At 37.5% G+C, this 13,161-nt stretch overlaps 1 protein-coding gene across 1 annotated transcript; it reads left to right on the top strand.

Annotated features, from left to right (window-relative positions):
• Nucleotides 1–240: 240 nt before the first annotated feature.
• Nucleotides 241–3,677, top strand: LOC104589378 (cyclin-dependent kinase inhibitor 3). The gene is made up of 3 exons (XM_010247681.3): nt 241–879; nt 2,799–3,002; nt 3,116–3,677. Exons 1-3 carry the CDS (start codon nt 377–379, stop codon nt 3,183–3,185), a joined length of 777 nt encoding a protein of 258 aa, XP_010245983.1. The 5' UTR covers nt 241–376; the 3' UTR covers nt 3,186–3,677.
• The last annotated feature ends 9,484 nt before the right edge of the window (nt 3,678–13,161 follow it).

The raw sequence follows: 13,161 nt of genomic DNA, 5'->3' as shown, positions 1-13,161 counted from the left end.
ATTTCCTAGTTACAATCAATGGGAACTCCTTAAATTAAATTTGGAGATATTGAAGGAAAATGAAAATATCACGAGAAATTGACAAGCAGAAAGCGCCCCAAACGCCCCCTCCCCCTCCTCAACCCTACCTTTCCTCTTCTACAGGTACAAATACACCCCCCGCTCCCTTTCCTCTCTCTCTCTCTCTCTCTCTCCATCCTATCTAACCAACAACCAACTCTCTCTCTCTCTTCCACCTGTGCATTGTGCTTTCCTTTCCCTCCCGACTCGCTTTTTGTTCCTCCATTTCGACTCTGCCTTTCTCCCTCCCTATTTCGCTCGCTCGCTCGCCGTTATCAGTCTCGATGAAAGCTTGGTAAAGCAGGCGGAAGTGGATATGGGGAAGTACATGAGGAAGGCTAAGATCACAGGCGAAGTCGCAGTCATGGAAGTCTCGCAGGCTTCTTTTGGGGTTCGAACCAGAGCTAAAACCCTAGCCTTACAGAGACTCCAGAAGACGACCCCGCCATCGACTACTACCAACTCGGGCACCTCTTATTTACAGCTCCGAAGCCGACGGCTCGAGAAGCCACCTCTTCTCGTCGCCAGCACCCACGAGACCAAGAAGCAACAGAGCGCATCCAAGGACAGCTGCAAGGGAAGCCCTAGCCCAAATCCTAGCCAAAACCCTAATGCGCGAACGAGTTCCAGGCTGGGCTCTGTGAATTCGGCTTCTGTTGGGTCGGTCTCGTTGAGTTGTTCCAAGAACGAGGAGAGCTTCTCGGCCAAGGAAGCGACCAAGTTGGAATTTAAGGAAGAGGAGACGCCGGAGAACAACAACGATGTGGGTGTTGAAGCTTCATTCGGGGAGAATGTTTTGGACATCGAAGCAAGGGATAGGTGGGTTTGGATCGTTTTGTGTGAGAAATTTCAGTTTTCCTTCTGTTTCATTATGGGGCTTTCCCATATATACATCTGCATAGAGTCTTCGATTCAGGGTTTATGGTATTTGGAGAAGTGTGTTTTCTAGCTAATGTAGTGGTGACTGGTGAGGTTCCCTCCTCTTCGGTTGCTCTTGAAAATCTTTTATTCTAGTACTTTTTCCCTTAATGGTGATTTCTTGCTTGCTGTTAGAGCTTAGAAGTTTTGTCTAGTTTATATACATAAATGGTTTATTCATCTGAGCTGTTTTATACTGTGGTCTGTTTTAGAAGGGTTTTGTGTTTACTTTAATGCTTGTTTGCTGGAGTTACATTTTTTTTTTTTGCTTTTCTAAAATTTTTTGGTGCTGTGGAGCTCTAAAGCTGCTCTGTTTTTGTGGAAGGTGGGTTTGAAAAGGAGATTTCTTTTGTTTGTTCTGATTCTTAAAAGAAACTCGCTTTATTTTGGGGTTTCATGGCTGAAAGTTTTTTCTTTTTTTTTTTTTGAATTTTCTTCTTTTTTCTGCTTTGCCTGAGAGAGAGGTATATATATCGTCTTTGTAAAATTTATAGTTCCTTTTCTGATTAATGTGTTAAACCTTTAACTGCAGAAAATATTTGCTTGAGTTTTGTTTCTTGTTGAGGGGACCTTTTATTTTCCATTTCTGTTCGTGTAGCCATGCATGCGCTTCCTTTTCTTCTTTTGTATTTGTTTTACCCCTTGGAACTTGGGTTTAGGAAGAGTTCTTTTTCATGGTTCATGAAATCTATCATCTTTTTTACTTAATAAATAAAAGTTTAAATATTTTCCTCTACTTATTTTATTTTATTTTTTCTCTTCTTTCTGAAACTTGGGCACCACTAAAATATAGGAATTGAAGTTATACAATGCTTATTCTGAACATGGATGCAATTATCTTCTGCTAATTAAAACTGCTCTCTTTTTCTAAGTATTTCTGGTGTCGTTTTCTACTTTTGTTTTCTCTCTTATTTGAAATCTCTCCTCTCCAGCTGATTTCAGGAATAAAATGGCCTTTATTTAACATTTATGGTTGATGTTGAGAGCTAGAAGTTTCTTAATGGAAAGTTATGGTTCTGGTTCAGGAGCGTGGGGTACACTCTGCAATAAAATTCTGTATTTAAGGTTTATTTATGTCTTGAGTTGTTTTTTCCGTTTAGATAAAACGGATTTCTTGTTTTTATTTGTTTTTTCAAAAAGCATTAATGGAAAGAAGAGAACGAAACTGATGTTTCTATAACAACTTGGCATAGTTTGGTGTAGGATTTGGGTTCTGCTTTTTCTTGGTTTTGGGTATCAGTTTTTCCTTTTGATCTGGGCTGGAGATCATTTGATAGACGATTAATAAATGAAAAATGGTTTTTTTAAGTTCTGATTTGTTTGTATACTTGAACTAAATTCATGTTGGAAAGGGAGAAGATAATTATGATAGCAATAACAATGATACATGTTCAGAGTTATATTTGGCTCGGATTGTATTCCTCTTTTCTCCTCCAAATTTGCAGAACCTTCTTGATAGGAATCTGGTACTTGGAATTGATAAAAAAACTGTTTACTTTGTATTCAAAATAAACTGTGGTGCATGCGGCCATTGTACTGGCTGAAGCATGTTTTTGGCTACTTCCATTTATCAGACTTAATGGGACAAAACTAGCAGGACATATTCTGTTCTGTATATGATCTTATCTAATATGAAATTCTGTTCTGCGCTATCATTCTGAATTCCTGCTTCCTTTTATCAGACTATATATGACCTAATTATTTGATGCTTCCCATGGTTTGGGGTTTCCGCAAGTGCTATATTCTGCTAATCAAACTAATCAGTTTTCTCTTATATTCTTTTGTGTAGTTTGTCCTAACTCTTCTTTAATTGTTTACAGGAGCACCAGGGAAACCACACCTTGTAGTTTGATAAGGGACTCGGACACCATAGGAACACCAGGTTCTACTACCAGGCCTGCCAATTCAACTGCAACCAACCGGAGAATACAGAGTGCAACACGAAGAAATATCCCAACAACGAATGAGATGGAGGAGTTCTTTGCTGGTGCAGAGCAGCAGCAACAGAGGCTATTCACTGAAAAGTATACCATATATTTCTAGAAATTATGATTAGGATTTAGTCACTGAGAGGAAGGATTTGTCTTTGTGACTAGTAACTAATAAACTTTTTTGTTTTTATATGGGATTTATGCAGGTATAACTTCGATCCTGTTAATGACATGCCTCTCCCTGGACGGTATGAATGGGTAAGGGTGGAGCCATAGATGGTGCCTGATGTTCCATTAGGGTTTCTTGCCCTGCAACTTCTCGATTGGTCTCATGATGTGGATAGGATTTTGAAGAGGGTGGCAGGGGGTTGACAGATGGTGGTGTTTATGGTGGTGGTTTCATTTTCCACCACCTTTCTTCTCTGTTGTAAAAAAAGGAAAACGATTTTAAAAGGAAAAAAAAAGGGCTGTCAAAGATACTGTAGTCTAATGGTCTGTACCATAGCAGAGCTGATGAGTTACACCTCAGTCAAATATAAATCCAAAGTCCTTTGTCTAACAGATCATTTGAGAAGGGGAAGGGAAAGAACTAAGAAGGTAGGATTAGGGTTCAATCAGATAGGTTGGTGCAAGGGGTATAGGAAATCACCAGATTTTGTTTCTTCTTTATCCTTTTTTTTTCTTTTTCTCTTCTTCCTTTTGTCTATACTGGAACTAATGGAACTTGATGACTCTCTCTGGAATAAGCATGGCCCATTTTCCCCTCTACATGTTTTGTCTTTTACTTAATCAGCATCTTTGATTTTCTCAGTTCAATTATTGCCTTCCTACGACAATATGCAACAGTGCATTAGCTATCAGATTAAGATGGTGATTCCTTTAACCATGTAACACCAGCTACTACTTGTTTCTATCCTTGTGATTTTAACTTTTTTTGTGACAAAATGCTGGGGTTATCTATTTTGGATGGACTTGGGAGAAATCTTACTTGAGGCTCTATTTGACAGATTTTGTAACCTGCGGTATAGGCCCAGGCCCTAGAGGGGGAGAGGCTATGGAGGCCATTTTCTCAAGTGGGCATTGTTGATTTCAATCTTGGAAATATGTTTCCTTTCACATGGGCCACTGTACCTTCTTTGACAGAGTTTGTATTTTTAACAATGTGTAACATCCGTGCAGTTTGGGGTTTTGAAGGGGGGGGGGGTGCGATCGGTGATGAAGTCATGAAGATGAATTGGGCACGTCAAACTCATTTTGATGCGGTCTTGGACTCCTGCTGTACTGTGCTTACACACTGTTGCAGTGTTAATAATGCGTGTATTGACACAGACACTGTCTCCTTATGGTCATCCAACAGCCATGGCTGATGTCTCCTCTCTCTCCCCTCTGGTCTCTGCTGTGGGGTGGAATCAGCAATGGGTATGCTCTTTAAAGGTAGTTGGGACCCACCATTCTTGCAGAGAGCTTGGATATGGATATCACAAGTCCGTAAGTCATAACACCCCTGCGGCTTGGTTGAACTTCAACACCACGGACGGTTGGGCACTTGAGGTGACTGCAATTACAGAGCCACTGAATCATATTGCCTCATCACAACTCACAAGTAGATAACGCTAGCTCCATCTCCTTTGCTTGGCTGAAGGACTGACTTTGACCTGGTTGGAACCTCACTTGACACTTTCATGGTTAGCATGGAGAGGTTTGTTCTCACCGTTGCTTTTGAATCATACCCAGAAAAAAGTGCTACAACACTAGATGTCAGACAACTGGACAAGGGCAGGCAGGCCTATAGAAGCCAGAACTCTGGAACCAAACAAGCTCATTGATGTTTCTCTCTCTGCTCCATGGCTAACTAATGGAATTGGGTCATCTCGGGTGGGTCTTTCCTAGTGGAAGCTAGCTAGCTTCCGCTTCCAGCTCATTCTGACTGTCGTTAATAAAACGCCATATTTATTTGCAAGCTGGTTTTTACCTGACAAATGTTCTTAAAATGCATCTCCGAAAACCGAAATCGTTTCGGTTCTTCCGAGTCATTTATTTCACAATGATTTCATACATCTCAGGCCGTCCAAATGCTTGGCTGATGGCTCTGGCTGGCCTCTTCGGGACTGAACTGTAACTGGATTTGAAGGCTTGTAAAGTTGTGCTGTAATCCCCAGGCAACCTTACTGACTGCTGTCAGCTTGGGGCCATACCCTAACACCGTAGTTAAATCTGCCCATTAAGATGTTTGATATTTTGCCTAGTCTGCGAGCTGGTAGTAGTTTTTAATTTGGGAGTTGGGAACACCCATCCTAATATGCATTTATTAATTTGTTGACATGGGGTTGGGCCAGAACTATAAAACACATGGAGTTGCTGGCATCCTCTCCTTGGTCTATATCACAAACATGAGAAGTCTTAAGCCATATAAAAGGATCTGGGCACGAAAGACCAACAGTCATATAAAAGGTTCACACTCTAGCCTCTTTATTTGATAGACAAAATCCTTAACTTTGTCAAATCTGAAACTGCTGCTGAATCATGATAGACAGCACATCAACTTGATGTATGGTCCATTAGTCGACAGTGGTTTCAGATTTCCAGTAATGGTGTCCATCCATGTCTGCACACCAACCTCGCTGTGAGCATCCAAAGATCTCATCTGAATTAAGCTGTACCTTGCTCTGTAATAAACAATAATAAGGCCACAATGACACCATTGGAGTGTTGTCTTTTCCCAATGTTATCATGTAAAACCATTCTTTGTATGCTGTAATTTTCTTTTTACCATATAAACTGCACATGAATCAGTAGTGCATTTGAGTCGACGATGAATCAAAAACTCCACCCAACACAGTGAATTAGTAGTCTTTGGTAAATTTTGATTTAAGACCGACCCTCTGGATTATCCACCTGTCTTCTGTCCTTACCAAATCCAGCCCCATACTTCTTTGTAGGGGGTCTCAAGGACACAACAAATACCCGTTTGGTTTGTTGTGCCGCACCATGACGCATGTAACAATATGTGGCTCTGGATTAGAACCAACTCATTTCTAACGCCCAATGTTCAAAGTATCAATACTTATAGTGGTGCCGATAGCTCTCAGACCATGGTTCAAAGGATAACCGAGACTTAAATCGATCCCTCTGAATCGGTTTTGAAAAAATAAATAAATAAAATATAAAAAAATACCGATACAGTCAATACTCTGAACCTTGTTAACGCCATGTTTGGGAAGCAATGCCATTTTCTGAGATTTTGTTTTTTTTTTTTTGAGAAAGAGATGCTGTATTTTTCATATCATTTCATCAGAAAACTTTTTTTTTGGGGACCTTTGCTGTCACATAGGTGTTTTTCAATGCCATATACCTATTGCTAGCAACAGTAAAATAATGAGAAAATGCCGGAAAAAGATTTATCAGATCACACCTTTTCCAAACTCAGGCATAATATGAAAAACGGGTTTTCATTGAAAATGACATCAATTCCAAACACTAAGTCAGTGTGGGTTTTGGTACTCTGGGTCAAGGTTCAAAGTATCGACACGTATCGGTCAATACGTATTGTTCCAGCACCCCACCGATATGCCCCTATAGTGGGTGTATCGGTTCAGTGGTCTGACCGGTTCAGGGTGTGACGAAGACCTAAACCGGCTCCCCTTAATCAGTTGGCGAAAAAAAAAACCACCAAAAGGAGTATCGATTCGTCCGATACGGCCATACCGGCAAATTGGGCGTATCGATATTTTGAACCTTGCTCTGGGTTGCATTGGAATTTGGAAATCAAAAGAAGTTCTAAGGTTGGATTGGAATTGGGTTTGATCTGCTGGGAACAACTTGGTGTGGGCCAACCCAAAACCCGATGGTCCATTCTGATTTTGGGACCGATTGGATTGGACCAACCTGACTCAACCCATATATTATATTTTACTGTTTATGCATGTATCATGTATAAACTATAATACTAAAACCATATTAGATTCTTTCGTGCATTGGTTGGACTAACCTGATCTAACCCAACCCGACCCGGCTATGAAAGTCAGGCTACTCGGATTGTTTTTAAGGTCAAATATTCTAAGATCGGTTTGAACTCATCCGGTTGAGCCGGGTTGGGTCTATTAGAGATGAGATGCCCAACAAATTTAACTGAAATTCTAATCTTAAACCAATTATGTTTCAGCTAGCCTTGTTGTTTAGTCGAGTTTGGTGCTTAGTACCTTGTATGAGGCTTGGTGCTTAGCTAGATTTCAACCTTTCCTTACAATTTAATCCTTTCAACCTATATCTTGAGATATTCCCAATGTGCGGTTGGATGCGTGTACTTTCAGAGTGTGTACATAAAACCTGATCTAATCTGACTTCATATTAGATTCGTATTTTTCAACCCTAATCCAACCCAATCCACCCGAACGACCATTGTTTTTCTATTCAAAAGTGATCTGTTACAAATTGAAAGGACTAGAAAATAATATCAAAAAGGACATAGATAGAAATAATAAAAAATGATTTAAATGCCCATGAATATGACACTAAACAGAACGGAATAGCAGAATAGGATTTATGTAACCGACTCCATATAATTGAGATATATGACGAGGATGGGGATGATGTCGGATTCGGGTTGCCAAATGTCACTTGTTGCAGAGCTCTTCTCCATGGCCCCCTATGATTTCAAAGGTTTGTTCTCTCTCGCACATGCACTTAGGAAAGAAGTAAATGCAGCGTAGCTATCAAATTAATTAATTCATGAATTGGTCCCACAATAGGGTTGAAGTTGAAAGTGAATATGACACTGTGTAGTTGCTAAAAACCAAGGGTGAGTTCAAAATCAAGCAACTGTGCTTGTGATTGAATCTCCCGTATTTCACTGCAAACAACCGACCACCAAGCGCTTGCCCATCAAAGTAAAGAGGAAGACTTCTTTGGCTTGGCCAAATGGCTGAGCCCATTGCACAAAACGGGGGGACATACTCAGCATCCAATGCTGCTGCTCACATGGCTTTGTTTTCAACTTTTATTAATGCAGTTGCAAATTGCAATAATGTCTCTCTTTGTGTGCATGGGAGAACATTATATTTGAGTGAACGTTACGATATATCTTGATACACTACAAATTTTGAATTGAAATATCCCATCACCTCCAAACTGATGGCCCACTAATCAACTTCAGACTTAAACTCAGAAAGAAGAATTCCAAATCATAATCCAGAACTCCTTTATGAGTTGGGATCAAGTGTAGGGCCCGTAAATTTTGGGTTCGAGCCTAGGTTTTTGTGTTCAGGCCCAAACTCACAATTTCCAGTTTAGGCTCAGTATTATTTGTACATATGTTATAATTTATATTATATATAAATGTTTTAATATGAGACCTACAATATATATATATTCTATATGAAATAAATTTGGGTCATTTATTAAAATACCCCCGGTATATTGCAATCCATTTACTTAACTGACCTTCCATTAGATGGTAGAGGAAAATGACAGTTTTGACCTTAATGTCCATTTGGATAAGTTTAATTAAAAGAAAATAAAAATGAAAATACCATTTTTGTCCCTATTAAGACATAGGCAACCACTCTATTTTGATCTATTTGGTAAATTTTGTTTTCTATATGAAGAAGTGTTAGGGATACTTTTGGAATAAAGAATCGTAGGCCCATGCCGTTGAAGATTTTCCATTTAGTTTAGGTGATCATGTTACTATTATCAGATGGAAAAACAAATACTTCTTAATGAATGATCGATTAAGTAAATAGGTTGCAAACTATAGGAAGTGTTTTAGTAAAATGAAAACTATATGATAAGTTCAAGTAAATCCATGAAACTATAGGAGGTGTTCTAGTAAATGATCCAATAAATTTTAAGGGTTTTTATAGTTTAGTCCACTCTTAAGATGGAGTTAAGATTTCTAGAGGTGGACTGAACCCTGCCCATGGATTGATACCAAATTTACGGGCAGGATGCGGTTTATAAGGGTGGGGGGGGGGGGGGCTACTAGTAGATTAGAATTGCATTCCACTTATCGCTAAATTTTATACATAAATCACGTGATATTTAATATAAAATGTTATATCTAATTAATATTTATAAGTAAAGCCAGCCCAGTCCATCATTATCCCTAGTCAAAAGGTTGCTATTGAGCCTTGTAAACAATTTTTATCTCCTTTGCCACTTTTCCTTCTTAATTTGCATTAAACTATTAATTACGTATACATGGATTGGCAACTTGTAACCTTACTCAACTATCAAAGAATTTTCATGGTTATTGGATTGACATCTATGCAGTCAATTAAGCGAGGAGAGGATCTGTTGACTTTCATAATTTTTTTTTATAAATAATTAAGGTGCATTACTGCATGTTAAATTCGGATATCAACTGAACAAGTTAAAGCCTGCTTACTTTTTTATTTATTCGTGGTATATAAGATGCTTTTTAATGTTTAACAGGTAATACTTAGGCTCCCTTCGCTTTTCGATAAGTTATTTATCCGGGTAAATATAATTATTTGGGTAAATTTTTCTTGAGAAATACTTACTCGAGTAAGTGCATTTACCCATGCTCTTTTATTTCCTAGGTAAATAAGGCAATGGCCATTTTAACCATAAAAATCTATTATTAAAAGGGGCATTTTTGTCCCATTCAAGTGTTGACAACTTTCCCCTACCTGGGTAAGTGATACCCAAGAAAATAAACTTTCATTGGTCCTCACATAAATATGAAAAAAGAACATGAGATTCTTGGTTAATGGGAACCAAAATCTCATTGACCAACTTTCCCCTCTCAAAATCCCAAAAAAGAACGCCCCCTTACTGTCCTATTTTTTTTAAGGCACTATCATGTTAATCAATAATGTCTTTTGTTACACAGTGCAGTGGATGCACCATAGATTTTGTCTAATAAAAAGAATAATTAAATTGTCATATTTTACAATCAGTTTTTTTTTTTTTCTTTTTGATAGAAACTGTAAGGGGCTACACAAGACGGGGGTAGCACGTCCGACAACCAGGGTTCTTAATTGCATTAGACTTCTTACTCTAGAGACTTATTTATTTATTTTTTGCAACTTAAAAAATTCAGTGCATTGCTTATCCATATCTTTAATATTATGGGTGCAACTTGGGCTGGGTTAGCCTGAACTCAACTTGGATCGGGATGGGGTTGAAAAATATGAACCTAAATTAATTTTGGGTTGAATTAGTATTGAGGTCTTGGGCAACCTAACTGAAAACGAACCCAATATATATACATATATACATGTGGATGTATGTATGTATGTATGTATCAATAATTCTAAGTTTGAAGGCAAACATTTTTTGAATATGATTTAAGTATGGTATTTGTAAAGAGCCATAACATTTATTCTCATACATATAATAATGGTAAAAACAATGACCTGCTAATGTGAAGTCTAACAAATAAAAACATTTAGTAAAATCAAGTGAAGAAACCAAGCCAACCCAATCCCAATCCAATTCGAGAAAGCCAAGTTGGGTTAAGATTATGGTTGGATTTAAGTATGGTATTTATATGTATGTATGTATATATATATATATATGTGTGTGTGTGAAGTCAGATTGAACTAGATTGCGTTGGGTTTGAACTACTTAGGGGCTAGCCCAAGCCCAGCCCAAAAATGAGCAAAGCCCGAGTTTGTCCAGATCCAGCTTAAGGATTGAAAATCCATGTTTAGCCTGTACAAAAAAATGTGGGCTGGGTTGATCTGGGTTTGGGTTGGGCCCATCCAAATTACACCCCTAATTGCAAGTTTTTCCTGTATCATAGATTCATAGTCGAACTTTACTTAAAATTCCATTTTTATTGTGTCTTATTTTATAAAATCTCTTAAATTTTGAAAGGCTTCTTTCTTTCTTTTTTCTTTTTTTCCTGAAGGGCATAAAATCTCTTAAATTGATATTTAACTCTATAAATACTACATATATTTCACCTATTAAAACGAAGTTGAAATTTTGGTGAAATTAACAATCAGATATAGAGTTATTTCTTTCTCTCCTAAACTTTAACTAAATGATCTCTCACAAGTCACAACCACACTCTTTTAAGTGATGAATTTGAATTCACTATCCCTATAGAAAATAAATAAAGCAGCATATACGGACAAATGACTTTGTAACGCTTTGATTTCATTTACCCTCATCCATTAACTCATCTAGTCTCATTTTAATTTATATATTTATTATTTTATTTTTATGTTTATTCCGTGTTATCTATTTTCTCCTCCGAATTGCAGCTTTTGCTAGTTATATGTCACTTCCACCCAATTTAGATTGCATTTGATAAGTCTTTCTCTGTGGTTTTTGAACTTCAGCAAGCTTCAAAGACCGAAAATTGGTCTTTTTCCATTTGGTAGCAAAAAGCCGAAAAGACCAAAAGATGTCGCCTAAAAAGACTTGAAAAGGATTGAAGTTAATGAATTTTGGAAAGCCTTAAATGAAGATTTTGGGAGATCACATCTCTGCCCCACAGTACATCCTCGCCGTGTATTAGGAACATCTCCCAATGATGACATCATCAGGACTGGTACTATCATCGGGAGGTGTTCCCAATACATGGTGGGGATGTGCTGTGGGGCGGAGATGTGAATTCAGATCTTGGGTCTTTCTACATGATAAATGGCCTTTAAATGCATTTTTGAAAGCCCGATAGACCAAGCCACTTGCCAAACAATCTTGATCTTTAAAAACAAGACCCCAAAAACTCAATATGTAATTTTTTGGTCATGAATTCTCTGGCCAAATTTCTTAAGAATATAATGAACCATTAGACCTATTTATAAGTTTAGAGATGTCTTAAAAGTTTCAACACCCTATAAATAATAAATAGGTGCATTTTTTTTCTTTTAAAACATATTGATAAATTATTCTATAAATACCTATATTTTTTTAATTTGCCAAATTTTCATGAAATTTCAGACTGTTTTGGCCTCAATAAGCTATAACCAAATGTTTAAATTAAATAGTTCACCTAGATTTATTTTGTAAAATTCAGTACATTTTCAAAGGAAATTTTGTAATATTTTTAAATAGCAAAAAAAATCCAAAATTTTAGCCAATATATTTGTAACAATGTTCTTTAATAGCAATATTTTGGTAATGTTTTCAAACCGTCAATGACCTAGACCATTAGACTTTTCAGTCTGGAAATCAGCCAGGGTACTGTTTCTGTTTCAACCTCAAATCATTATTTTCCCCAAAACCATTCAATCGGCCAACGACCCATTGGCCAGGAGGTCAACCTATCAACCAGTCAACTTGAACAACAGTTTTTGGACTTTGGATAACAACATTTTTGGTTCATTTCATTCCAGTCCAAGGGAATGAAATAACTATACTTCAACAAATTATTTGAAATGTTGTTGCTGAATCAAGACATATTTGATGAATAATCCATCTTGGGACCATGATTTTGGTCACAGTGTCCAATCATATCTCTAAACCAAGCTGGCTTGATAATCTAAGTATCACACATCTGAGTAAGACTGTACCTTGCCCTACAGAAAGACAACTACGTAGGCCACTGTTGGTCTTTATGTGAAACCATTGTTGGCTTATATTAGTGCAATTTAACAAAAGATAGAAATGACAAAAAATGCTCAATAATTTTAATTTGTTCTTTAATTCCACGAATGGACTGTAGGACTTGTCTGCCGCATGGAAATCTGAGATTGTAAATTTGTACTGTTGCATCCATTGGATTCATAGAACTCAGAAAGACCATCTGAATCAACCCACCTGTGTGGTGTCTTATTCATGAAACCCCCACACCTCTTTCATTAGAATTAGGAAATCATCCTCCTTTCTTCCATAGGGCCATTTGGTGCAAATTTGGGCCTTGGAATGTGAATAATGTAAGATAAAGAAAACATGGTTTTTAAAATCAGACCGGACCGGAAAAACCGGGAACCGGTCAGGTGATTGGTTTCGTTTTATCTCAAAATGTTATTTTACAAAAAATCATTGATTTGGTCAGTAAACCGCTAACTTGGGTGGTCGAACCGTTCAAACCGTCTAATGGTTTTGATCGTTTGGTTTAAACAATCTGACCAATCGGCCCGGGAACTGAACTCCTGACCGATTCATTGTCCGATTCAGTTTTAAAAACCTTGAATTAGGTAGATAACATAAATTATTTATTGTTTTGTCTTTGATAGATAACATAATTGAATAAATAAAATATTTAAGAATAAGGGTGCAACTTAAGTCGGATTAACCCAAGCTCAACCTGAAAAATCGGGTTGGATTGGATTTG

The sequence above is a fragment of the Nelumbo nucifera genome, chromosome 1 (genome assembly GCF_055504915.1).
Source record: "Nelumbo nucifera cultivar China Antique chromosome 1, China Antique-T2T, whole genome shotgun sequence".
NCBI classification, from domain to species: domain Eukaryota; kingdom Viridiplantae; phylum Streptophyta; class Magnoliopsida; order Proteales; family Nelumbonaceae; genus Nelumbo; species Nelumbo nucifera.
Note: the sequence above shows the minus strand (reverse complement) of the source record. Positions and strands in the feature narration are given on the sequence as shown.

Bases quoted from the DNA above. Each gene is read 5' to 3' on its own strand.
- LOC104589378 (XM_010247681.3), top strand. From the start codon at position 377: ATGGGGAAGTACATGAGGAAGGCTAAGATCACAGGCGAAGTCGCAGTC. The intron at 880-2,798 runs GTGGGTTTGGAT...AATTGTTTACAG, and splicing joins GACATCGAAGCAAGGGATAG to GAGCACCAGGGAAACCACAC. The intron at 3,003-3,115 runs GTATACCATATA...GGATTTATGCAG, and splicing joins CAGAGGCTATTCACTGAAAA to GTATAACTTCGATCCTGTTA.